The 26,837-nt window shown below is 48.8% G+C and overlaps 1 protein-coding gene across 4 annotated transcripts in view; it reads right to left on the reverse strand.

The window, feature by feature from the left end:
* The window catches only part of KIRREL3 (kirre like nephrin family adhesion molecule 3), a 371,179-nt gene that overhangs the window by 100,846 nt on the left and 243,496 nt on the right, over nt 1–26,837 (reverse strand). For all 4 annotated transcript variants that reach the window (XM_053963258.1, XM_053963257.1, XM_053963259.1 and 1 more), the window contains 2 exons: nt 5,162–5,311; nt 1,533–1,682 (listed from right to left, as the gene is read on the reverse strand). In XM_053963258.1, the coding sequence (XP_053819233.1) occupies nt 1,533–1,682; nt 5,162–5,311 (300 nt within the window). The remainder of the gene's footprint in view (nt 1–1,532; nt 1,683–5,161; nt 5,312–26,837) is intronic.

The raw sequence follows: 26,837 nt of genomic DNA on the forward strand, positions 1-26,837 counted from the left end.
AACTACCATGTATATCCACATAAACATTAACTACCATCTATTCAACACATTCCATAACCCCAAAGATAATAACGATTTCCTTTTGATCCATAAAAACATCTCTCTGCTCAATCAACGCTTCGCAGCAGCTCTGACGTACGCCCTGGGACTAAATTAGTTCTGAAATCTTTAGCTCTAATTAAATAACATTATTTCTTTTGTCTGGCTCCCACAATGTATTCTGCTTTCACAACAGAAGGAGGGAGCCCAGGTGAATGAGGGGTTGTCGGTGAGCAAGACAACGTTCCCCCTTCCCATTCATTTCCAGGATTATTTCATATATGGGTACGTGTCAGAGCTCTGAGCTGCTGCCAAGGGTTGATTGAGAAGAAGGAGGAATCAAAGGAAAATCATCATTATTGTCAGGGTCAGGGAAGGAAGGGATGGCAGCTGTGAAAGTTTGGGAGTAGGGAACATTGTAGGGTTGTGGAGGGAGGAAAACAAATGCAGGGGAAATTGCAAACTAGGAATTTGAACTAATTTTCGTAGTGCAGACTCTAGTGAGGTGCACCTTCAACCACAGCTGGTATCTTAATTCACTTCTTTTGGCTGCTTGAAACTAATCAGTGTTGATCTGACTAAAAGCACAGAAATTCTTGATTTGGATATTTTTAAAATGTGTTTTTTTTTTTTTTTTTTTCTCCCTAGAAACTAACCAGGAATAAAAACAACAAGGAAAAAAGAAATTCAATCTTCAATTTAAACAAACTCAAATATGGAAATGGTTTCACTTTGAGGGTTGAATAATCAGGATGAATCTGGGAGCAGCAATAGAGACTGGGTTTTGTCCAAGCTGTTCATGAAAAATACCATTTTCATTAATTTCTCTGAAGCCGCATCCATGCCGGGAAGCCTCGCTGACGTGCCTGCCTTTTCCCAGCACTCCTGTGGGGAGAGCCTCCCTCCCGCTCTGCCAGATGGCCAACAAAGCCCTCCAGCTCTGCCAGTGCTCCCCTCCCACAAAAAAAGGTCCTCTACATGATTTTGGGAGCCACTTCCAGTTTGCAATCCCAGGCAATATCCTCCTGTGCTGCTCATGGGAAAGATGAAGTAGTGAGAAACGCAGGGTGATAAAATATTAGTGTGTATATAGTTTAAAAATACTGCATAGTATGAAACCAGAAGGTGGAGTCATCCCAGTCCTGTAGACAGGGTAACACATAAGTGATGACACTGGCACTCTTCATATCCTTAAATTTATGGACAGACTCTCTTGAATTGGGGCATAAATCCATAAAGCTGAAGTGCCAAACACTTGGTGGCTGTGTTACTCCTAGAACTGTCATACTCCACCCCAGAGCTGCTTCACTCCCCCGGCAGCTTCTTTTGATCCTGTTCTCAGGACTGAGCTGCTCCCCCACTGCTCTCCATGGATTCATTCCCAGCCCTCTTGATCCAGCAGAAAAACATTTTGTCAAAAGCTACTCAGTGTGACCATGAAGGCTCTGAAACCCCCAAGGAACACGCTGAGGGTGTGAGGAGCCGGGACTCACCGAGGACAGTCAGCCGGGCAGGTCTGGATCGGATGGCGGCTTGGATGGCCTGGCACTCGTACACGGCGTCATCCTGGAGGTCAGCTCGCAGGATTTTCAGGTGGTGCTGACCCGACAGATGGTCTCCTACGACCAGATAGCGCGGGTAACCTGCCGGAGGCAAAGCACGGGTCAGGAGGAAGCTGGTGCAGGCACGGTTTGTGGTGGTTGGGAGTGGGGCTGTGGCCCAGCCTCATCCCCAGTGGGTGCAGCTGTGAGAAGCAGGTGAGCAGCACTGACAGCAATGAGCCATGGAGTGCCCAGGTGTGCTGAGCCACCACACAGGGAACAGAGGGCACACAGGTGTGAGGCATGAACATGAGGGGTGTAAAAGGCTGGGCTAAAGAACAAGAAGGGCAGAGGCTTGAGGCCTTCTGAAGTGGTGTGGTGTTACTCTGTCTGGGTTGAAGCTTTCTGAAATGCTAAGATGATACTCTGTGTATTGTGGCTGTCTTAACTGCAACATATGCTGCAACAAGCTGGAGCCACGAGCCCAGGATTGAGGAGAGCAGAGCATGGGTCCAGAGCCCCAGCACCCCACAGCAATTCCCAGGATCCAGGCAGCTTCCTCCCCTCCTTGGCAGCCAGCCCCAAAGAGAAAGAGAGAAAGAACCTGCCAAATTCAGGAAAGAGACTGCACATTTTGCTCTACAGGTTCAAAAAAGAAGTGCTGATGAAGGAGCATTAACTGAAATCCCAAGGAATCATAGAATGTTAAGTGTTGGAAGGTTTGGTTTTGACCTTAAAGATCACTGGGATCCAAGTCCCCCTGCCGTGGGTAGAGACACCTTCCACTAGATCAGGTTGTTCAAGGCCTTCTCCAACCTGGCTTTGAACCCTTCCAGGGCTGGAGCATTCACAACCTCCCTGGGCAAGAAAAAGGGGTGAGCCCTTCCACCAGGAAACCCACCACCTCCTGCTCCTCTGCAACCTGTCATGGAACATCCTCAGCTCCTGAAGTCAGCTGAGGTGACACCCTGGAATACAACCATGATTAGCTGTGTGTAAAGCTTGGGCAGGGGTCTGGGGGCACCAGCAGCCCTGGTCAGCCTGGCTGGACACACAGGATGGACACACGAGAGGAAAGGTGCCACCCCTGTGTCCTCCTGTGCCCAATGCCCTGTGTAACACAGCTCTGGCACACATTTGTGCTTCTGTTGTTTCTCGAGTTATCAACAGCAGGATTTGCTCTCCTGAACCGTGAGAAGTACAAATGATGGGTTTGTTTGTATTGTGCTAATTAGACACTGGCTGAGCTGGTATCACACGAGCTGGCAGCTCCTGTGGCTTCCAGCAGCCTCGGCTCTGTTAATTGTGGAAGTCATTCACATCAGCTCCCTCCTTCACTGGAGCTCTTGTTACTCAGTCGTGTTGCAAGGTCTTGCATGGGAAGCTCAGCTCTCTAATAGATGCAAAAATTGTGGCTCAGAGCTTTGAAAAACAGGTGAAGATGGGGCTGCTCACTCGGGCACAGCTGTAAATGAGCAATTATATGTATTAATAAAAAAAATAGGGGGAAAGAAGAAGCAGGCACTGCACTTTAGGGAAGAGCAGGGTCCCTGGAGACCAAAAAGCATGGAGCCTCCCCTGGTTTTTCAGTGCTGCTTCTTGCCTTGGAGAAAATTCTCTCAGGTCACCAGGAGCTGAGCGGTGTCACACGTGTACGAACTCTGCAGAGCCTGGGGGACACTGCAGCTCCTGAAGGGCTCCATGTCCTCCCAGGCAGTTTCCAGCAAACCCTCTTCTTATTCACGTGAAATATTTCAGTTCCAAATTAGTGTTTTCCAGTGAAATATGCAGAATAAACTGTTAACTCTCCCAGTATTACACCCGTCTACATCAGCTGCAATTCACCCTCAATCAGTGTGGATGTGGGATTAAGGAATGGGAGTTCTGAGCAATTTGGTCAGCAAAGTATAATTTGCCAAAACCAAAGCTTGAGGAAGCCACAAACATTGTCCAAAGCAAACAGAGGCTTGTGAGTCCCCTCAGATTCAGGGTATTCTGCAGTTCTTTTCATTTTTGAGAATATCAAAACAGGCACTTCCAATATTTACAAAACATTTCATGCCACATTTTGGAAAGGTGACATTAATTTCCAAGGAAATCAAACCAGGCCTTTCCAAAGGGTCAGGTGACATCTGTGGGAGCCAACAGTTTTGTGTCAGTGAACCAGATTTTGGTTTAGTCCAAGCATGTGGAATAACCCCCCCCCCAAATTTATATATATATTTATATAAAAATTATATAATTTTAAAATAAATTTATAAATGTATATAAAAATTTATAAATCAAGCATCTGGAATAAACCCCCCAAAAATTTATATAAAAACGTATTTATAAATTTATATAAAAATTTATATATAAATTTAAAAAATAAATCTATAAATTTATATAAAAATTTATAAACCGAGCATCTGGAATAAACCAAAAACCTGGGTGGACTGGAAGGTGTTGGAGTTGAAATGAAAATATTATTCCCCAAATAAACACTAGGCAAGGAGAGCTCCTGCTTTCCTTGTTTATGGAGGGTGGTTGTGGATTTTTTTTTTTTTTCGTTGCTAAGGTTGGGATTAAATGTGTGAGATGGTATTTTTTGTTTGGATTTAGATGTTTATTAGTTTTTATTTATATTGCAGTTTTATAAATGGTGAGTTTTATAGTATTTTATTTTAATAATTTAAAAATGGAGTTGTATTTTTATAAGGTTTTCTTTAAGGATAAATTGTCTAATTAAGAAGTGATACTTAAATTATTTTTATTTTTAACTTAATAACTAATTATTTGTGACTTGTTTTATTTTAATTTTAATTTATAATTTATAATTATAAATTTAATCTTTATTCAAATTTATGATTTATTTTATTTATATTTCTTATTGTTAATTTTATTTATTATTTTATTTATATTTATTTTAAATTTATATTTCATTTTATTTTTATTTAAATTTTATTTAATTATATTATTTAAACTTATGAAGAAGAAGGTGAAGAAGAAGGATTTGTTTTTGTTTTAAAACTTTTATTTTGTTATATCTATATAAAAATTATATATTATATAATATTGTATATAATATAATAAATATATATAATATGTCTTTTCTATATTTTATATAATATATATTTATTATATATATTATATAATATATTACATATTATATATTATAGATATTTATTGTATATAAATATTCTATTCTATTCTATTCTATTCTATTCTATTATATATATTTATATGTATATATAAAATTTTGTATATAAAATATAGTAATATTTCAAAATTTAAAATTTTAAGTTTTTTATTACACGATATTATACACTTTTATTTAAACTATACACTCATAATTTTCATTTTATTATCTAGTTTTGGAAGGTTTTTTTATGGTTTTAGGTTAAGTGTAGTCTTTTCTTGAGGGGTTAGTGGTTGCCAGTACAGACAGTTTAAAATCGTTAGCAACCAGGGTTCTCACAGGTGGTATCCTGACTTACTTTTTAGAGGGTTTTTTTACGTTTTTAGGTTAAATGCAGTGTTTTCATGGGGGTTAGTGTTTAAAATTCTTATCAAGCACGTTTCTCCCAGGTGCCCCGACTTACTTGAGAGGTCCCGTCCGACCCCGAGGGCCAGCCCGTCCTTGATCCAGAGCACGATGCCATTGTACTCGGGGATGGCGCAGAGCAGCGTCACCGGCTGCCCCGCGATCACCACCTGGTCCTGGGGCTGCTGCGTGAATGAGGACGCCTGGCCTGCACCGGGGAACAAGAGAGGAACAGGACGCTGTCAGCTCCCCCGTGCTTTCCAACACGATGCACTTCCTTGACATGCAACAGTCCAGGATGCTCCTGGCACAGCACAAATGGGAGACGGAGCTCTGCAGCTCTTAATGATGTGTTTGCTTAATTACGTGATTGCCCCATAGAATGATAGAAAGGGTTGGAAGGGACCTTAAAGCTCATCCCGTTCGCAGGGAAGAATTCCTTCCCAATATCCCATCAACCCTAGTGGGAAGCCATTCCCCCTTGTCCCCAGTCCCTCTCCAGCTCTCCTGGAGCCCCTTTAGGCACTGGGGGCTCTGAGCTCTCCCTGGATCCTCCTCCAGGTGAACACCCTCAGCTCTCCCAGCCTGGCTCCAGAGCAGAGGGCCTCCAGCCCTGGAGCATCTCTGTGGTCTCCTCTGGACTCATTCTAGAAGCTCCACATATTTCCTGTGCTGAGGACCCAGAGGTGGACACAGCACTTTGTGACAGACGAATATTTGCAATATTTTTGCTCCCTGGGGGGGAAAAAAGCTCCAACCAAGAGGCACCAGCATTTCTTGTAACTGTTTTATTCCAAATTGTGGTGGTAGTGTTTCAGCCACAACGATCACAGACAGAGAAGCAGCAGGATGTTCAGCAGCAGCAATATTTTATATTACACATAATAAAAGAGGATGTTGACCCTCTACTTCTGAGCCTTGCTCCCACCTCATGTGCTCCCTGCAATCAGGATGTGCAAGGAAACAACCTGCTATAAAAAATGCAGGGAAACAACCAACTGCTCCCTCTCCAGGTGTAACCTCCTGGCATTTGCTGGGAGCTTCCCAGACATCTGGAGGGGAAGGGAAGGCCCAGCTCTGCCTCAGCACTGCCTTTCTCCAAAGCTGCATTGTCAAACTTGCAAATCTCTCTCCTCACCCTTCCCTACCCACAATGCTGCAATAACAAATCCCGGCCCCGGGTCATCTCCTGCCATGGTGGGATGTCTCACACCTCAGGTGTGACATGGCACTCCTCAGTCTCCATGGGAAGCACTCCAGTCACTCTAACCTCTTCCACAGCAGAGTTTACTCAGCATTAAGTTTTATTTTCACTCTCCCTCGGCTTTGCCATGAGTGAAAATTATTCAGAGAATCCCAGAATGGTTTGGGTTAGGAGGGATCTTAAAGACCATCTCATTCCCTCTCCTGCCATGGGCAGGGACACCTTCCACTATCCCAGGGTGCTCCAAGCCCCATCCAACCTGGCCTTGGATGTTCCAGGGATTCAAAATGTTAAATCCTGCTTCTTTTTTTTTTTTTTTTTTTTTTTTTTTTTTTTTTTTCCTTTTTTTTTTTTTTTTCTTTTTTTTTTTTTTTCCATAATGACTGCATGGGACAACCCCAGAGCCACAGTCTGAAGCTGGAAGATCCTAAATGTGGGGCCATTCCAGGCAGATCTGCTGATATCTGAGCTCCTGTGAGTACAGTGTTTTGTGTGAGTTGGTTGTAGAGCATCTCAATTGCTCTGCCTCCACTTAGTCTTGCTCTGATTCTGGATTCAGGAGATGATCTGGGAAAGGGAGGTGTTGGGGGAAAGGCAGAACCACACTGAATTGCCCCTCACTGAGTTACCTGTGGGGTTTGTAAGACCAGGAGCCTCTCTGGATAGGAATTATGGCCCTGCATGAGGCAGGAGTTCAGAGCCTGTGCCCTCCACTGAGTGTCTGTTCACTCCGTGGAAGGGGACTGGGCTGAAGGAAAAATTCCTCTTTAAAACCAATTTGTCAAAGCAGGACAGTGTCCATGTGATCCACCCCAAATCAATTCAATCCTAATTTACACCAACTCCATTTAATCATTGATTGATGATTAATCCAGAACCAAGGTTAAGTGTGACACAAGTTCTTGCATCTGAACTTGTTTCCAGATGAGCTGCAGGGCCTTTCCTACAGGGCAAGGCTCCAAAGCTCCATCATTTTCCAGCTCACGCTGTTGAACCAACGTGTGCCCCCACAAGAGTGCTTATATTTCAATTTAATTTATTATAGCTTCAGCTCACTCTTAGCCACCTAAAGGAGCACAGGGAAAAGCAGAGCTGTCCTTTCAAAATTCCAGATGCTTTACATTACAGGAAGGTAAAAAGCCCAGCTGAATTTTTTTGCAGATCTCCAGGAGCACCTTGGGCACCTTATTCCCAGGAATTTCAGATATTCCAGGTCTCCCAGCACCCACATATCTCCAAGGAACTCTGATTTTCACCTCAGATACTCCAAAAGATCACAGTGGTGGCTCTTGGCATGGTGCTGCCTGCACAACAGGGCAGGTTAATTCCAGAGGAGATTCCCACTTTTCCTGCTGGGAGGCACTCATGGTGGCCTCTGACACAAACCCTTGTGCTGAGTTAAGATTTAAATATTTGATTTCAAAGGGGATATGAGTCAGCTCTGTATTTTTTCTTTTTGGATTCATAAAGGAGAAGCACTCCTAGGATAGCAGGGGAAAGTGGGATGAGAGAGAAAACTCAGAAAGCAGAAAAAGTGGGTGTTTTGCTTTGTTGTTTTGTTGTTTTATTTTAATATATACTTTCCACCCACTAACTGGGTTTTCACAGCTCACTCTGTAATCCTGACAATTCTCCAGGCAGAGCTGGGCGAGCAGGGACAGCACAGGAAGGCAGCAATAACCCAAAAAGATTTGTTTTATCAGTGAGAATTATCAGGTTGTCAGCTGGGAGCTGCACGAGCCCTAATGAGAACGCAGAGGCACAAAGTGGTGTCTGTGCCCTCTGCAAATGCCCATTAAGCACAGGCTTCATTTTGTAATTGCTGCTGGAAATGAAGCTCTTTTTATGTTTTATTTTTCCTTTTTCTCTTACTTCTTAATGTGTTTTAAAGATGAGCTGATGGCCATGGAAAATCAGAGCAGAAACATGGCATATGTCTCCTATATTTTCCTTCCCTGTGTTTGTTCAGTGTGAAGAATTGTCACTTAAAGCCATTTTTTATTCATCCAAGGCTCCATTTCAGCTACAAACAGCTCAGACTCAGTCACAGGAGAGGAAAGATGGGTATAAGGACCTTAAGAGCATTACCTGGCCCAGTCCCTGCTCCACAGCAGGATCATCTCTCCCTAAATCTCAGATAAAAAAAAAAAGAAAAAAGTACTGAAGACAGAGCTCAACTCACTTTCAAATCAGCTTAAAGTCTGATTACTGGGTTTAACTGGGTTTGGAAGATCAGAGGCCTGTCCACGTTACAGCTTATGTCTTAATGTCAAAGGAACAAGTAATTTGCAGAAAGTTTTAAGGGAGATAAGATACTTGACAGAAAATAACTGAAAATGGGGAGATTGGGAGAGGGTGATTTACAGATGCAGGCTGAGCGTTTTCAGCTACAAGAAAATGGGCTGAAAGATGTCAGTTGGGTATTTTTCCAGGAATGTTTAAAACGGAATTACAAAATGATGCTTTGGTTTCAAAGCAGGAGATTTGACTCCAACCTGTTGGGCAAGCAGGAGCTTCCCAGTTTCTCCCCTCCCACTATACAGTTTCAGCAAAAAATACTGGTTAATCCAAATCTCTGCAGGCCAGGAGTTCATCAGAGAATCATGGAATTGTTTGGGTTGGAAGGGAGCTTAAAAACTCATCCAGTTCCATCCCCTGCTGTGGGCAGGGACATTCTCCCACTGTCCCAAAGTGCTCCAAGCCCCATCCAGCCTGGCCTTGGGCACTGCCAGGGATCCAGGGGCAGCCACAGCTGCTCTGGGCACCCTGTGCCAGGGCTGCCCACCCTCACAGGGAAAAATTCCTTCCCAATATCCCATCCATCCCTGCCCTCTGGCAGTGGAAGCCATTCCCTGTGTCCTGTCCCTCCAGGCCTTGTCTCCAGTCCCTCTCCAGCTCTCCTGGAGCCCCTTCAGGCCCTGCAAGGGGCTCTGAGCTCTCCCTGGAGCCTTCTCCTCTCCAGGTGAGCACCCCCAGCTCTCCCAGCCTGGCTCCAGAGCTGAGGGGCTCCAGCCCTGGAGCAGCTCCATGATCTCTCTGGATTTGCTCCAGCAGCTCCAGGTCCGTCCTGTGCTGAGAACCCAGAGGCAGATACAGCTCACCACATGAGCCCAACCAAGAGTCCAGTCATGGCACCCTCATCACCCATCTCCTTGTCACCTCCTGCACAAAGTATCCCCAAATCTGGATTTGGGAAGTGCTGCTTAGCAAAGCAGGGAGATGCAACAACATGCCCATGTGCCCCCAGCCCAAGTGTTGTCCTGTTTTACTTCCACATCCCATCTTCCCTCAAGTGTAAAGACTTGGAATATTTTCAAAGAAATGACTCAGTTGATGCTTGGCTTCCTGGGAACTTCACAGGGAGTCACTGGGCACTGCCTCTGCCGCTGAGAGTGTCCATGTGAGGATTTGTTCATCCAGCACAGAGATGCTCTGAGCAGAAGCAAAGCTCAGGGCTCTGAATTCCTTGTTGAATTTTTTGGTTTTGTTTTAAAAGCAAACAGATATGGAAATGAGATGCTAACGATGCCACTTGGCCAGGGTCCAGCACAAGCCCAGTGTCCCAGCTGCACTCTGGAGCTGCCCTGCAGCTGGAAGTGCGCTGTCACCACTGGTCACCTGCTGTGACCAGAGGAGCTCTTGATCCCAGAGCCTTCCCACGTCCTCCTGCTTTGCCCCTCTCCCTGAGGAGTTGCCAGGCACCAGCAGGATCCCCTTGCTGGCCCCTGAGCTCCTGCCTTCCTCAAGGAGTCTCTCTCATGGGGGGCACTTCTGCAGTCACTGAAATCCCAAAGGACAGGAACAAAAGGGGACAATAAAGGCACCACGGTGAAGAGCAAGCAGGCAAGAACACTAACCCTGCCTTCAAAAACCCCAGGCAGGATCTTTGTGAAGTCACAAGTGTACCATAGAAGCTAAAGGAAGAAAAAAAGAGGGAAAAAGAGAGAACCACTTTAGAACTCTTTATATTTCCTTAATGGATTTTGCACCTGTGGCTCCTGTTTCTCAGTGTTTCTCTGTAATGTCACCTTGTTCTTTCAAACAAAGGCTGAGAGACTCTTCTCTGTTTGTGACTTCCAAGAGAAATAACACTGCCAGTGCCAGGGCATTGCTTTTCAGATGTCTCAACACCCACGGATGGTGAGAAGGCCCAAAAATCCTGTTTAACAACCCAGAAAACACAGGAAGGCACCTACACAATGACATTGCCACGGTCTGTGCTGCAGCAGGACCTTGAAGCCCCTTCCGTGGCTGAAGCCAGAGTCTGTGACAGGCTTTTAAAGCTCTCTGAAGACTGAAATCTGTTTGCATGAGCTCCTGACTGAATTATTTCAGCTTGCAGCCTCCTGTGCCCAAACCAGCAACCGGGAGCAGCAGAAAGTTAAATTTTCATTACCCAAGAGGAGTGAGTATTGTAGTAGGAAGCGAGGGACTCACCGAGGGAACAATGACTCATTAGAAATGGAGACATTGTGGCTGCTTTTATGTAAGTGAAGCTTTGAATGTCCATTGTGCTCTGAAAAGAATTAGTCCTTTTTGTTGAGGAGAGCACAGAAGTGGAGAAGGAGGACTATGAGCTCCTTGTCAAAATATTACTGTTCTGAAATGAAAGGCCTGGTGATTAGGAGTGGTGGGACATTCTCCTTGTCCCTCAGTGGGAAGAGCTGATCCTTCCCTCAGCTTGGAGCTGTCACGACGCATGGTAGGAGGAAGATCAAGGGGCTGCTGTGAGACATCCTAATCCTACACAACATCCCAGGAGGGGCTGTCTTCAGACCAAGCAGATCCCACCTGATGGAAATCAGGGCATTTCAACCCAGGGGCTGAAATTACACCTGATTTCAGGAAAATCAGCCCAGCTTGGGGCTGGTTTCTTGTGGCATGACGCCTGGAGATGGAGCCGTCTCCTGGCCATGGAGAGGGCTGGGAAGAGATGGCTCCGTGCCCACACGTTCCCAGCAGAGCAGGGCCTGGCTCTGCACCACCCCACGCAGCCCCTGCTATGGCCCCGTGACAAACAGGCTGGTTCTCAGCGCTCCTTTGGGTCCCCTCCCTGGAGCCAAGGATGCCGAGCCCGCTGCACAGGCCCATCGTGCTCCAGAACACGCGCCCGCATTGATTTTCAGATGAGGAGGAAGAGCAAGCAGACAAAAGCTTTACATTATTTACAAAGCTCTCTGGAATTGTCAGTCGTGGGGAAGCACAGGGAAGAGCTGTGCAGGCGGCAGAGATGCTCATTACCTGCCTGCAGCCCAATTCCCTCCCTGGTGGGACACAACACCCAGACCTGCGCTGAGGTGGAGCCCAAGGCCTGGCCAGGCACAGAGCACAGGAAAGAGGGAGCCACGTGTTCCCAGGGGCAAGGATTTCTCCAGACACGGACAGAGACGAGCTTTTCTTACACCATCAGAGAAGCAAACAGCTGTGGCTGCCCAGACAGGAGCAGAGGGATGGCACCAGTGATGCTGTCCTCAGTGAGGAGATGTGGAGAAGCCTCCCCACGGGACAGCCCCTTGCTGGTGATGGCCACAGCCATGCCAGACACTTCCTTGGGTTTCATGGCACAAATAAGAGAGGTAGCTTGAGTTCAGCCCTTGCATAAGATTTCCATTTTTAAAAATTTGGCTTCCTTGGGGAGAAAATAAAATCAAACCTGTTGGAAAAGAAATGTCAGTTTGGTCTTTTTTAGAGAGACTGCGTAAGTCCGGCTCACGTGGCCTCAGTGCTGAATTACTCAACCTGAAAGAAACCAAAGCACAACACCTTCAGTCAAGGGATGACTCAGGTGTATGGCATGGTGCTGGTCACTGACCAGCTGGGTGACCTGGCAGAGGTGTCCCCACTCCAAGAGGGAAGCAGAAGCTGAGCTCGTGCCTTGCTCATCCACAAACACAGAGGGAGATGTGACTTTCCCTGGAAGCACAGCCTGGGGGTCCCCATTGATTCCAGCCACCTGTGCAGCTCCCAGGGGAAGGTGTGGGATGCACTGAGGTGAAACCAAAGCCAAAGAGAGGCCCAGGAAAAGCAATGAAAAGTAGGGCAATAATCTGGGGAAGGCGCTGGAGCACCAGGACAGGCTGAGGGAGGCTGGAGGAAAGCAGGCTCAGGGGCACCTTCTCCCTCTCCACAACTCCCTGACTGCAGGGGGCAGCCAGGTGAGGGTCAGACTCTGCTCCCAGGGAACAAGGGACAGACAGGAGGAAATGGCCTCAAGTCACAGCAGGGGAGGTTTAAATTGGATATTTAGGAAAATGTTCTTCACAGAAAGGGCTGCAAAGCATCGGAAGGGGCTATCAGGGCAGTGGTGGGGTCCCTGTCCCTGGAGTGTTCACAAGATGTGTGGATGTGGCACTTGGGGACATGAATTAGTGATGAATATGTTGGAGGTGCTGGGTCGAGGGTTGGACTTGATGATCTTAAGTTTTTTTCAAACGAAATGATCTTGTGGTCCTAATGCAGCTGCCAGAGCGGAGTTTAAGGTGCAAAGCCAGTGCTCTGCTCTCCTCCCTGGCCTCTGGGAACGCGTTGTCTCCTGGCCATGACCAGCTCTCAGCAAGCCCACGTGCTGAGCTGAGCTCATCCCGCAGTGATGTCAGATATTTTCCAGGCACTGCTTTGAGAGGAGCCATCAACATCCCACTGTGTCCACTAAGTAGCTTCAAACAGGAAACAGGAAATTTTGAGTAAGATATTAAACCTTTCAGAGATCTTTTTGTCTATTAGTCACAGAGGCAAGAGATCTGAACTATCGAGTGTTCTGCTGGCTTTGATACCCACATGAAATCCCAGCACTGCTTTCAAAGTCACTGTGAGGAGTTTGATCAGCCATGCAGAAAGGGCTGAAATGTCATCGGCTGCGCTGTTATTAGCTGCCAATTGGGAAAGGTGTAAGAGTATCCTTACCGTGGGATATTTATTAGCAAACTCTTCCCAGCAGCAGCCTGGAGAATTACCTCTTGTGAGATTAAATGCGTGCTCCTGGGAGCTGCACTGATAGGAAACAAACTAATGTACTGCATCGAGGCACCAAAAAGCAGCATTCAAGTGACCTTACAGACTGGATCACACTGAATGTTCCAGCTGCATGCATGGCTCCCGGCTCTGTGGATGGCTCCAGGCTTCATGGATAGCTCCTGATTCTGTGGATGGCTCCTGGCTGCTCCGTGGATGGCTCCAAGTTCCATGGATGGTTCCAGGCTCTGCGGATGGTTCCAGGCTCCATGGATGGTTCCAGGCTCCGTGGATGGCTCCAGGCTCCGTGGATGGCTCCAAGCTCCATGGATGGCTCCAGGCTCCGTGGATGGCTCCAGGCTCCGTGGATGGCTCCAAGCTCCATGGATGGCTCCAAGCTCCGTGGATGGTTCCAGGCTCCGTGGATGGTTCCAAGCTACGTGGATGGCTTCAGGCTCCATGGATGGTTCCAGGCTCCGTGGATGGCTCCAAGCTCCGTGGTTGGCTCCAAGCTCCGTGGTTGGCTCCAAGCTCCGTGGATAGCTCCTGGCTGCTCTGCTCTCCCAGCCTCTCCTGCTGCCCAGATAGCACGGAACTCTGAGCAGGCAGCATTATCTCCTATTAGACAAGCTGCCAGAGCTGGGATACGTGCTTTGGGGCACCCAGGACTTTTGCAGGGTTGGAGGTAGAGGCAGCAAACTGGATTAAGTGGTGTTTTACCCAGGGCCAGCACAGGAGGAGGGGGGAAAGCAGGCGAGGTGTTGCAGGGGGGTGGCAGAGGAGCTGAAGGGTCAGCCAGAGGCAAAGCTGGTGGTGTCACTAAAGCTGTGGAAGAGGGGAGAGGTGTGAGAGCTTCCCCACACCCTGGGCTGGGGCCAGCACCTCACCCCAGTGCCTGGCCTGCTGTGGCTCCCTCTCCAAGGGCAGCTGTAAGCTCTGAGCCTCTGCCAAGGCTGCTCAGGCCACAGGATGATGCCTGTCCTTGCTGGGAACAAGGACAGTGGCACCAGCAGCTGTTCCAAAGGCACTGGAAACCCTGGGCAGGCGTTGAGCACCAATCCCTCATGGAGACAAGAGCAGAGGGGAATAGATTTCCTCTCATTGATCCACCTGCAGGCCCGGCTCCACTGAACACTGCCAATGACTCCAAGAATTATTTTGTTACCGGCGCTCCTGAGGAAGCTGTGGCACAGTAAGAAATCACCATTTGTTCTCCTGTCAAGGTGCAGTGTCCTGGCACAGTTCCCCAGGCCAGGCTGATGGGCTGAGGTGGGGAGAACAGAGCAGGGGGTGCTCCTGCTCTGGAAATTCCAGCCAAGCAGCTCTCTCCGTGGCAACTCCAGCTGCTTTTTGGGTGATAACTGTTTATAGCTCAGAAAGGAGGTGGCAGGTCCCCAGCTGCAGGAGTCTTGCACAGACACTCCTGGGACCTAAAACCTCCCACTTGAATCCACAGAGAAGAAAAAGGAACTTTTCCTTCTAAAAATAACAGTGGATGTGCAAAGCAGTGGGCAGCAGCCTGCCTGCACCAGGTCTCCCAGATAAATCCTTAAGGATTTTATCCCTTGTGATCTTCTGAAACCTCTCAGGTGATCCCCCTTTCCTGGATGACAGTAAATCCAAGTGCATCCCCTTTGCCCACCCTTTGTTCCCAGATCAGGGCTGCTCTTTTGAAATAGAGTCCTTTAAATCTCAGCTCATCTTTGAGTTAGAGGGCACAGAGGACACTCGTCCGTAGGAAAACGAGAAGGATGAATAATCCATTTCACAAATGATTTGGAGATTTCAAAGTCTGGCTCTGCTCCCAGGAAGAGCGGCAACTGGAAGTTGTGCAGTTCACGGGGTGGAAAATTAGAGCAAAGAGCTTGCCTTGGGTCGCACCATGTTTCACTTCCATCCTCGTTTTTCAAAATCTGTTATCGTACGCTATGAGGCATGGAGAGAAATCAGAATGAAGATGCAGCTCAGAACAGAAAATGCAGATATTGAATGTTGCATTCTCTGCATATGGAAGTGGGGTTGGATGATCTTTAAGGTCCCCTCCAACCCAAACTGCTCTGGGATTCTATAATATTAAAATGAGTGGAAAATTCTGCTCCTTCTCACAAAAATTTTAACTAGTCTTGCTACAGATTGGTGAGACACTGTACAGATTGGAGAATCCATCCAAGGAGTGGTTAAATGAGTCTCTCTACAGGGTGTTTCCACCTCTGCAGGTGTTGGAAGTGCCACCATTGAAGATTCCCCTACCAGATACTTCCCTGAACAAGAAACGTCTTGTTGGCACCAAAGCTCACAAATGGAGGGAAGAGAAGGCAGGAATAAATCTTATTATTGCCCTGGAAGGCTGGGAAGCTGCTGTCTGCATGAAACATCACCTGGGTGGCTTCTGGGGGAGCTCCTGGCCAGAAGAGCTCCAGGATATTGCAGAGCAGGCTGTGGACTCGCTCCAGCTCCTGCTGTTTACCACAGCAGGGCGGGATTGCTTGGGGTTGTGCTGTGTGAATTATCAGCTCTGAAGATGAAGTGGAGTGAGAATTAGCAGGTTTCTGCTATAATTGTTGTTTGCTTGGGTTTTTACAAGTGGAAGTGATTGTAAATATGTGCATTTTTTTTACACATGCAAGATTCATATTTAAAATTAAAACAAATTATTCTGAAAAACAGCCTAAAGTGAAGTATATGCAATACAAACACAAAAAAAAAAGTGGCAGGGAGAAGGCAGGAGGGGTTGGAGATGCTGAGATGAACAGACAGGGAGCAGATCATTTCTGAGCAGGAAATGTTTCACACACGTGCCCATCTTGTTATCCCAGGAAAGTGCTTAAAAATTCATTTACTTCTCTGTCTATATGTGGAAGCTGCATAAAACTCCCCTCCATGAAAATCTTGGCTACTCTATGCCCAGGGCCAAGGAAACGCCTAGAAAGTGCATTTATCCATCATGGAAGAGGCCAGTGACCTGCACCACTGCTGACAACAACCAGCTGGTGCTTTTTACCTGGATTTTACCCAGTAAAGCAAAGAACCATGAAAAATGAGAGGCAACATCAATCCAGTCAATATTTACAGCCCTGCAAGTGCTTTATCAGCCCAGGTGCAGCCCTGGGAGAAGGCCCAGGGAAGGGGCTGTGCCTTGCCAGACAGACCCCGTGGCTTCTCCCCTTCCCTGCTGGAGGAGAAGGGAGGCTCGGAGGGAACTCGGATTATTTAACACGGATTTTGCTGTTTGTTTTGTCACCAGCTCCTTCTCAATGTTCCCCACTGCAGAGTCAATGGCTGCCTGGTGCAAAACCCCGGCCCAAGAGCAGATTAGCACATCGCAGCCTGCTGTGTTAATTAGCAGGTAATGAGAGATGCTTGTCAATAAACTCAGCCGTGTCTGACCCCCCTCCTGGGCGCTGTCGGCAGGACTGGGGAATGACAAGCCCTGCTGAGGTCACTTAGGAGATGATGTGCTCTCACCCCAGAGCAGAGGCAAAGCTTTGGGAGAGTTCACACAACCAGCACAGCAACAAACCCCTTTCACTCAGGTTCTTGGGGTACAGCTGGGGAAAATGCTTTTCCACCTGGTTTGCTGGTGGAGGAGCCCTTGTTCAGGGTTCAGAGCTGGTAGTGTGAAGCCAGGAGTCAAAATGAAAGGAACTTCATTATCATTAATCAGGAGTTGGGCTCTGTGATCCTTGTAGATCCCTTCCAAGTCAGTGTATTCTAGTATTACATTATTCTCTAAGCACAGAATTATACTCCCTTGGAGCAAATCAGTGGAAATCTCTCCCCAAGGATTCCCCACTCTTGAGAACTGGTCTGCAGTGGGGATAAATACCCCTAAGGAAAAATAAGCAAACAAACAAATAAATAAATAAGGCTCTTTTGCAGCTTAAATCAGAGCAAACTTCAAATGCAGGTCCCTTCTCAGGCTGAAATCCTGAGCAATGGTGAGAGGAAAGTCCCCAAACAGTAACAGTTGCCTGTGCCACGTCCATTTCTCACTTGAGGAAAAGCTCCCTGCCTTCAAGGCGGCAGGAACATAACCTGGTTGAGGCCTTAGAGAGAGACACATAGCCATCATCATCATTTTTAAGGAGCAACGTGCACCACAGTGCCTTACGGACTCCTATAAATTACCCAGCACCTGCCTGCCAGCTCAGCCCAAGCTCGATATTGCCTGCAGTAATTATTTGGATCAAATGCAGTTTATCTGCTTCATATTTGTGTTTCTGTGCTCTCTGGTAACTTATAAATGTCATTGCAGTGTTTATTTGTTATAATGAAACTTAATGACGTTTGAAACCAATGGCTGTGGTTGCAGGCTGCAGGTTCGAAGTAATCTCTTCATCTTTGAAGCAGGAGGCCCAATGATAACATTAAATTATCCTACAGAAAAGGAAGATGTATGCAGACAGATATTCAGGCCTGTGTATTATTCATTGGAGAGATGACTAGCAATGAGCCACAGTGCCTAAGGCGATGGACTCAAAGCATTGTCACCCAGCGAAGGCAAATGTTCCTGTCCAAGGGGAGCCAGTTGTCAAGCCACAAGCCCAAGTGCATCTCAATCTGTTTTATTAAACCTTCGAAGGCATGCTGGGGCGGCTGGGTGCCAGACACCCGTGTGAGATGGCTGGCAGGGAAGAAATGAGGTGGGGCTACTGTGAAACACAGCGGAGCTGTGTCAGGAGGGGGAGTATCCAGTTTGGTGAGGCATCAGGGGGGTGGGGAGCAGAGCAGGAGCTTGGCAGCGCTGGGACCCCAACCCAGCCAGGTGCTGGGTGCTGAAGGATGTTCTCCTTCCATGCAAGACCCAGAATAAACTTTTCTTGCTTTGCTTCAGGCACTGCTCCTTGTCCTCCCTCCTTCTGAATAATTTCCTCCCTTGGTTTCTATTTCTGCGTATATTTATAGACTCTGGTCGTGTCTCCCCTTGAGCCTCCTCCAGACTATATAAATTTACCTCCTCCAGTCTCTCCTCTTACAACCTGCTGTTGAATCCCTGGGCCATTCCTGCCACCACAGTCAGAATTCTCCCTGGCTTTGCTCCGTGCTCCCCCGCTGCAGGGCCTGGTGCTGCTGCGGTGCCGGTCCCATCGCAGCCCACGTGGAGCTGCACAATTACTGCTGCCTTATCACCTCGGGACCTGCTGAAGCAAAATGCCCGTGGCAACAGCCAGGAACATCTTTCCCTCAGCTCCCTGTGTGCTGTCAGGAGTGTGGAAGTACCCAGCACTCAAAGAGCTTTAACCCCTGCAGCACAGCTGAGCTGTGCAACTTCTGGTTTTTGAGCTGCTTTCCTTTGCACGGGCTGGGCTGGTGCTCCCACACCTCCTGCTCAGGCTGCTGCATCTCCCAGGAATATGGAAACAGCCTCACTAGACCCCTCCTCACAAGGGCAGTGAAACTTTAGGGTCTGCAGGAAACTGGACCCCAGTGAAATTTGGCTTTTTGTCTTCCCCTGCTTCTCCTGCACAGGGTCAGAAAGGTCTGGAAATGCCGTGTGCTGCAGCATCTGCCCCCAGCAGCAAAGCGCCATCCTCTGGTCTGGCCCTGAGCAATGGGACAGTGTGGCCAGAGGGTGAGGGAAGGGGTTCTGCTCTGCTCAGATGAGACCCCACCTGCAGAGCTGGGGGTGCTCACCTGGAGAGGAGAAGGCTCCAGGGAGAGCTCAGAGCCCCTTGCAGGGCCTGAAGGGGCTCCAGGAGAGCTGGAGAGGGACTGGGGACAAGGGATGGAGGGACAGGACACAGGGAATGGCTTCCACTGCCAGAGGGCAGGGATGGATGGGACATTGGGAAGGAATTGTTCCCTGGGAGGGTGGGCAGCCCTGGCACAGGCTGTGTGCCCACACAGCTGTGGCTGCCCCTGGATCCCTGTGATGTTGAAAGCCAGGCTGGACAAAGCTTGGAGCAGCCTGGGACAGTGGAAGGTGTCCCTGTTCATGGCAGGGGATTGGAACAAGATGGTCTTTAAGGCCCCTTCCAACCCAAATCATTCCAGGATTCTTTGATTCTGTGATACCCATGAGTCTCTCTTCTTTCCCAGGGCTGTTGTGTGAAGCCATTCCAAATCCCTGAACTCCCCTGAGAGTGCCAATGCTTAGAGCTTCAGTTTCAGGTGATTGCAGGGCAAGATTGTTTCCCCCAAAGCCTCCAAGGACCAGCCCATGGGGCACATCCATCACTGGCATCTCTGTACCTGGCACCAGCTGAGGTCCCTGTCCCGGGCACCTGCGGGGCAGGGAGGTGACCCCTGCACAGGGCAAACCCTACAAGCAAACACTGGTCAGTGCTTTGATCACTGAGCACCAGGAGTGCAGGAAAGCCTGGCTAGCTCACTCACTCCACCCACCTGAGCACCTGGATGGGAACCAGAGGCCGTTACTGGCAGATGAGCTACCTGATGACAACTGACAAGAGAAATTCATCTTCATTACTCACAATCCTCACACAGCCAGAGCTAGAGAACCCCCTGCAATGATCCCACCACTGAGAGCTCATCCCAGGCCCCAGCTCTGATTTCCCTATGAGCAGTCCTCTTTTCCAGCTGGGAACACCTTGGATTAACTAGCAAGGACCTGTCCCTGGGTCCTTGCAGCCCCCAGAGCCTGGGCAGGTCTCCCATCCACACTCCCACTGGATCTAGAATTGCTTAAAACCTCGGTGACATGGATAAATGAGGGGGAGAGACCTGTGCAGGGCCACCTGCAATGACCTTGATGGGAATCCCTGAAAAGGGAGTTAATTCCAGACTCTGGCCGCGCTCGGCTTGGAGGGGATGCAAGCTCTGCCATCTCCCAAGCAGCCCTGGAAACAAACAAGTTGACAAATGAGGCTGCCTCTTAATGAAGCCGCAGCCAAAGTCAATACTCGGCCCTTCTATCAGGGCACAGATCAAAGATGGTCTCAAGGGCAAATGACCTCGGCAGGGGTGGGACAGCTGTCACTCAGAGGAGGGAAGGGATGGCTCAAAATGAAAAGGAGCAGCCTCAGAAGCAGAGAGAGACAAGGGCAACTTGCAGAAGCAGAAAGGAAAAGGATTTAGAAGAGGAGACATACAGAAGGTGGGGGAAGCCTTTCTTCCAGCCTGGAGTGCTCTGTTTGCAGTTAAATCCTGATATTCTCTCCGTCTCCACCATCACTGCTGCACATCCAGAGCTACATCCTCACAAACCTGTATTTCAGCTATTCTCTGCAGAAGTTTTCCTTCTCCTCCTACCCAGCTGACAAAAGACTGAGGTGGGGAAGGATTAAGGTTCCTCCATCTTTTAACAAGTATCTTGAGGGGTTTAAAACTTCACCTCCAAGTTAGGAACAATCACCCCAAGCTGCAGGGATTTTCTGGGGGCAGGGATGGGCAAGGAAGGAAAACAATATAACAGATAAGGAGACCCCTCCCACAACAGCAGATCAGCTCCCCAATATCTACAGCTGTTTGCAGCTTGCAGGAAGGATATTCTCACCAGGCAGTTGAGCCCTGCAGCTGCTTTAGATTCATCAATGTCCACTGCACCCTCCAAGCCACCACTTCAGGCAGTCCCCTGTCCCAAAGAGCAGCCTCACTACAGGGAGTGGGTGGGACAGGAGCCCTTTGGTGGATGGTGTGAGCTGGGACTCACCTGGGACAGGCCACGCCTGATCCCAGCCTGGCTGTGGCCAAACCCCTGGATGCAGTTCTGTACGCTGGCTCTGGCTGGCTGGAAGCAGTTCCTGGGACAGGGATTGTTCCCTCCCTGTTTGGGAGGTGCCACAGCACCTGGCCCAGCATGGACTTGACCCTCAGCTGTAGGTGAGCCCACCCAGTCATTTCCTATCTCCAGAAAAATCCACGGGCAGCTCGGCTCCCCCTTTGAAAGCTCTAGGATTGAACACTGGTCTGAGCTGATAGCAACAACCACCCAGCACACTTATCTCCAGGTCAACCTAAATATTTCATTTAGCTTCTAAAGGAGTCAATGCCTTTCTCTCTTTCTTCCTTTATTTTAAATCTCAGAATGCTACTCACTCTCATGAATATTGATGAGGATCATTAGTCACTGAACATTTCACTTCCCTTCTCTTTTCCCGTCTATATAAAAGCTTCATCTTTGTTAAAGGGAAAAAAAAAAAAATCTCAAGTTATATCTCTGGATATGCTTTAAGATTAGCTCCATTAATCCATTTCTAGAGGAGTAAGTACCCATGGGAGCAAATAAAGGGTGTAAGAGGGCACAGAAATACTGACTCTGAGACTGGTGCTGCACTGGAGGGAACTGGGATGGTTTGTGGCTGATGTTCTTTGCTCTCTGAAGGTTCATCGTGGCAGCCTTGGGTACTAAATAATTCTTGCATTGGCTGCCTGGCCTGGGGGATTCCCGTCACTCCCCCTCACACATGATCCCTACCTATCCTGCAGGTTTTTGACTATTCCCACTCCTTCCACTTTCAGCAGCCTCAATGAAGGCTTCAATTGCACCGAGTGAACACAGGTGGGAGGGTTTGGCCAGATACAGCGAATAATTTGGGGCAAACAAGAAAAGCAGGACTTGCAGCATTCAGCTGGATACTTCACAACCAGATTTCCCTATTTCCTTACGATAAGAAAGGATTTTTAGAAGGGGTGAAAACCAAGTCAGCTCAAACACAGCTGTGTGTGTTGCTGGGTGCTTGGCAGTGTCTTTCAGTCAAATCCAACACAGTCCCACTTCACTGAGGAATGGAAGCAGGATCATTCTGCTGGCCTGAAATGCACAATTTCATCCCATTTTGTCATTATAGCAGTGAAATAGAGCTGCCTCACACTGCTCCTGTAAGAGAGGAGCTTCAAGCTGTGGGTTGGGACTGCAGGGATGGTGTTATGTGGCACACAGGGAAACCCTGGGGATGGAGCTTCCAAATGAGTTATTCAAGCCTTTTCCAAGCACAGCAAAGCCACTGGCTCCCCAGTGCCCAGAACACCAGAGGGTTTCATCTTCACACCAGTCTTAGCTCCCACCCACAGCCTGTTGGGCTGGATGTGCTCCAGCACACCAGTTTGTGCTCACAATTGCACAGCAGATTTCCTTGTGCTGGTTTAAGAACCATTTCAATGGCAGGCCTAGCTGTTTGTCGATCCTGAGTGTGTCTCAGGGTAGGACTTACAAGGCTGCAGTGGTTTTAATTGATATTCTAAGTGACAGGAACTTGGTACTGCTTCATTGCTCCAGTCTGGGCATCAGCAAACCATCTCTGCCTGCAGAAAGCATGTGGCTGCCTCCAGGAGAGGGAGGTTGGAGATCCAGAGCAGGCAGGAGCAATCCTGGTGTCTCCTTGCAGCCGTGTGTGCACTGCAGTGTTTGTGCCCCACAAGTGCCCCCCGAAATAGCAGAAATGATGCTCTCCCCTTCTTCAGCCTTGAGTAGAGATGTGCTGTCACAATCTTGCCCCCTTTCTGACCAAAATCTGGATTGTTTTCTTGAAAGCAATGGCTTCCAGATATCTTGAGAGCTGGAGACTTCCACACAGCCAGGCTATCACGTCCATGTCAGGGGGATTTACAGCATCATCAGCACCTAACTCAATGGCAGAGCCAGATCTGCCCGTCCAGGCTCTGCTGTGGTGGTCACCATGTCCTCTAGTGATGGCCGGGCAGTGCTGGGTTATTGGTTGGACTCAGTGATCTTCGAGGTCTTTTCCAATCTAAACAGATTGAGTGTCAGCTGCGTGACTGGGGTCACTGATCCCACTGCTGCCAGGAGCCTCCCTGGCAGGGTCCCCATGGACACAAGGGAGGAAAGCTAAATGACAGACCCCAGGCTGCAGCAGCAGCTCTGCAGAGAGGGGAAAGCTATCAGCAGATCCAGCTCCAAGGGAAACTCAGCCTGGAGCAGCGTGGAGGTGGGAAAGCCAGAGCTGCCATCTCCAGACAGAAGCCTTGGACCTCCTGTCATTCATGTCCCCCCGTCTCCAGATTAAAAATAAACTGGCCCAAAGCCCACAGCACCAAAAGATGGCCAGGCAGCTGCGGCAAGGTGAGGTGCACAACCTTATCTCTGTCTGCCTCCAGGTGCAAGTTCACAGGACAAGCTTTTACCAACAACTTGCCATATTCCTCAGGTGCACATCCCATTTCAGTGCCAGAAAGGATCTAAAGGGGCATGGCAAGGGCAATGGAATTCAAGTGGCTGAAATAATCTGTATCCCACCCTAGATATTGATCCATGTATACAAATAATGGAATCCCAGAATGGTTTGGTTGGGAGGGACTTTAAAGCTCACCCTGTTCCACCCCCTGCCATAGGGCAGGGACACCCTCCACTAGACCAGGTTGCTCCAAGTCCTGTCCAACCTGGCCTGGAACACTTCCAGGGATGGGGCAGCCACAGCTGCTCTGGGAAACCTGTGCCAGGGCCTCAGCACCCTCACAGGGAGAATTTCCTCCCAGTATCCCATCTAATCCTGTCCTCCTTCAGCTTTAGGCCATTTCCTCTTGTCCCATCATTACATTCTCTTGTGAAGAGTCCCTCTCCAGCCTCAGATTCCTGAAATGCTTTTAGTGGGCCTCCCAAAGGCAGTCCCTGCAAAGGAGCAGTGCACAGATTCCACAGGATCCAGGGTCTCCTGTACACACCTGCAGGCTGAACAGCGAGAGAAGCAGCTCCTGAAATGTCTGATGCTGGTACTCAGGGAGCGAGGAAGGATCGTATTCACTTATTTAAGACCACGCAGCAACAGTTTTCCACAGGGGACTGCTGCTCAAATCAATAGATAAAATGATACCCTTCGACCATTACTGCTACAACAACACTGTTACCGTAAAGCTCCCGAGCTTTGCATCAGATTTATGACCAGCAGAGTTGTTCAGATGCTCTACAGCTGCTGTAGACGACTGGAACATCATGGATGGAGCTCTGCTCCCCCTCTCCAAAGGAGCAGAGAGCAGCAGGAATTTGGGGAGAACGAACAGCAGATAACATGGGATCCTTCCCTCGGCAGCATCCTCGGGAATGTGCGTGCTGCACCAGCCAGGACTTGGCTCATGGCCACAGAGGTCCTGCCTTACCCAGTTTTCCAGCTGACCCAACCCAGGCACAGTTTCCCCTGACACCAGACACAGACAGCTCCTGCGCTGGTTTTCCTCAGGTTTCACTTACATCCCTGCCTTGTTCAGCTCCGGGACACACAAAGCATCACGGAAATATCAATGAGACCTCTGAGAGAACAACGCATCCTTAACAACTCCTTGGCAGGGCTCTATCCACTCTCCTCTTCCCTCCCAACGCCTTTGTCAGATAAAGAACAAAAGGCTCAATGCAGCTCACCCGGAGCTGCCGGCCCTAATCAATTGCTGAGTGACAACGCTGGGTGAGGGGAGCACCCCCATCACAGAGCTGCGAGCCCCGGAGAGGAGCGGGTGGCACCTTCAGTGGGAGTGACAGCAGAGTTAGCAATGCAAAGTTCCCACTGCATCCCTCGGGGAGCCTGGAGATCAGCTGATAACGGAGCCGCCACCACTGCACCCCTTTGTGCCAGGGTTCCTGCAGCTTGCAGCAAAGCGTGGCAGAAATCCCATTTCCAGGGTGCAGACCGTGCAAAGCCCAGAGGGCAAAGCTTTGGGAAGATGCTGGGGTGGTGTTGGAGCCGTTTCTGGGCTGTCGAGCTCTGCTGTATGCACAGGACGCTGAGCAGAGCCAACACTTTGAACTAAACCAAGTGACACGTCACAGGTCTGCTCCCAAAGGACAGACCCTTTCCACTGTCAGGCCAGAGAACCAAGAGCAATTTGACCTTCTACAGCAGCACTGAGGTTGTTGGCATCTGGTAGAGGAGAAAGGTCATGTTTTACAGGGATAAGAGGACTAGTTCCTATTTATCCTTGAGGCTCAGGAAGATTCATACTCAGCCTGTGCTGCTGCAGATGTAAAAGTCACTTGCAAGATCCAGATTAAGTGTTCCCATAAATCCAAGTAATTCTGAGGCAGCAACTGCCTTGCTGGGCTGTTAATGGGTGGCACAAATATGCCACTGTGCCTCGGTGCCACGCTCTAATCAGAGGTTTTCCTGGCAGGAAGGGTTCACTGAGCCCAGTTTGAACTATGGCAGGGAGCAGAAGAGGCGGTCAGGCAGAGAGACATTTGGAGCACAGGCACAGCCAGCTTCTCTGAACAAGCCATTTTTTCCCAAAAGAGCAGGGACTCCATCCCAGAGCGGAGCTGGCTTCTCTCCAGGCAGTAACACAGGGCCTGACAGAGACAGGAGCTGCAAATCAGACCATTGTAGAAGGGATGCTGAGGCTCCAGGAGGAAAAAATATTGTGAGTCCCTCTGTTCTCCACGGGAGAAATGGAAGGGCATGGTGGAATGGATGACGAGGGGTGGGACATCAGAGGGACCTGGAGCTGCTGGAGCCAGTCCAGAGAGGCCACGGAGCTGCTCCAGGGCTGGAGCCCCTCAGCTCTGGAGCCAGACTGGGAGAGCTGGGGGTGCTCACCTGGAGAGGAGAAGGCTCCAGGGAGAGCTCAGAGCCCCTTCCAGGGCCTGAAGGGGCTCCAGGAGAGCTGGAGAGGGACTGGGGACAAGGGATGGAGGGACAGGACACAGGGAATGGCTTCCACTGCCAGAGGGCAGGGTTAGATGGGATATTGGGAAGGAATTGTTCCCTGGGAGGGTGGGGAAGCCCTGTCCCAGGGTGCCCAGAGCAGCTGTGGCTGCCCCTGGATCCCTGGAAGTGTCCAAGGCCAGGCTGCATGGAGTTTGGGGCAACCTGGTCTAGAGGAAGGTGTCCCTGCCCACAGCAGGGGTGGAATTAGATGAGCAGTAAGGTCCCATACAAGATAAACCATTCCATGATTCTGTGATTCTGTGACTGAACTGGGCACACATCTGCCCACAGCCCTACAAGCAGCAATGCATCCACGCTCTGTGCCCACCACACTATCCAGGATTTCAATATTTCTGATGTGCTTTAAAACCCAGTTTGGTGTTTAGGTCCATCTCCTTTCCTCTTTGTCCTCCTTGGTGTTGTGTTTCCCCACCTCAGCACTGCTGCCGAGCTCCCCAGGGACCCCAGCTCTGCCCCACAGCAGCGCTGCTGCAGAAGGAGCTGCAGCCCTTCTGCTGCAGGAGCTGCAGATTGCCTCAGAGAAGCTATTAAGAAGCAGTCAAATAGAGCAACCTTTCATTGATGTGGCACTCGGCCCTTTAAACGATTCCAAATAGTGTTTTCTTTTTATTGCTTTCTGCAGTTTTACAGCCTTGATTTCAAGTTACTTTGGCTTATGATAAACTCTGGATCTATAACGCCTCTATTCTCTCCCTCTTTGGTCTCTCTTGACCACTTCTTCTTTATGTTTTTATTTAAAAGAGATCCAGGAAAACAGATAGCAGATTAAAAGGGAAACAAATTGAAATGGGTCAAATGTATCTTGCTTAGATGACAGCCACCCCATTAGATACTTTTAAACAGGACAAATAATATGTTTGGAAGCATAAGTGGGCTTTTACATTTATTCTAAATTAGAAACCAAATGATTGCAGCCTCAAATGGAAGCACTGGCTAATTGCACTAATATCTCACTAATTCCAGCACCAAAGAATGGGGGGAAATGAATGATTTTCACCATTTTACCA

This window comes from Vidua chalybeata, chromosome 23 (assembly GCF_026979565.1).
Source record: "Vidua chalybeata isolate OUT-0048 chromosome 23, bVidCha1 merged haplotype, whole genome shotgun sequence".
Taxonomy (NCBI): Eukaryota; Metazoa; Chordata; class Aves; order Passeriformes; family Viduidae; genus Vidua; species Vidua chalybeata.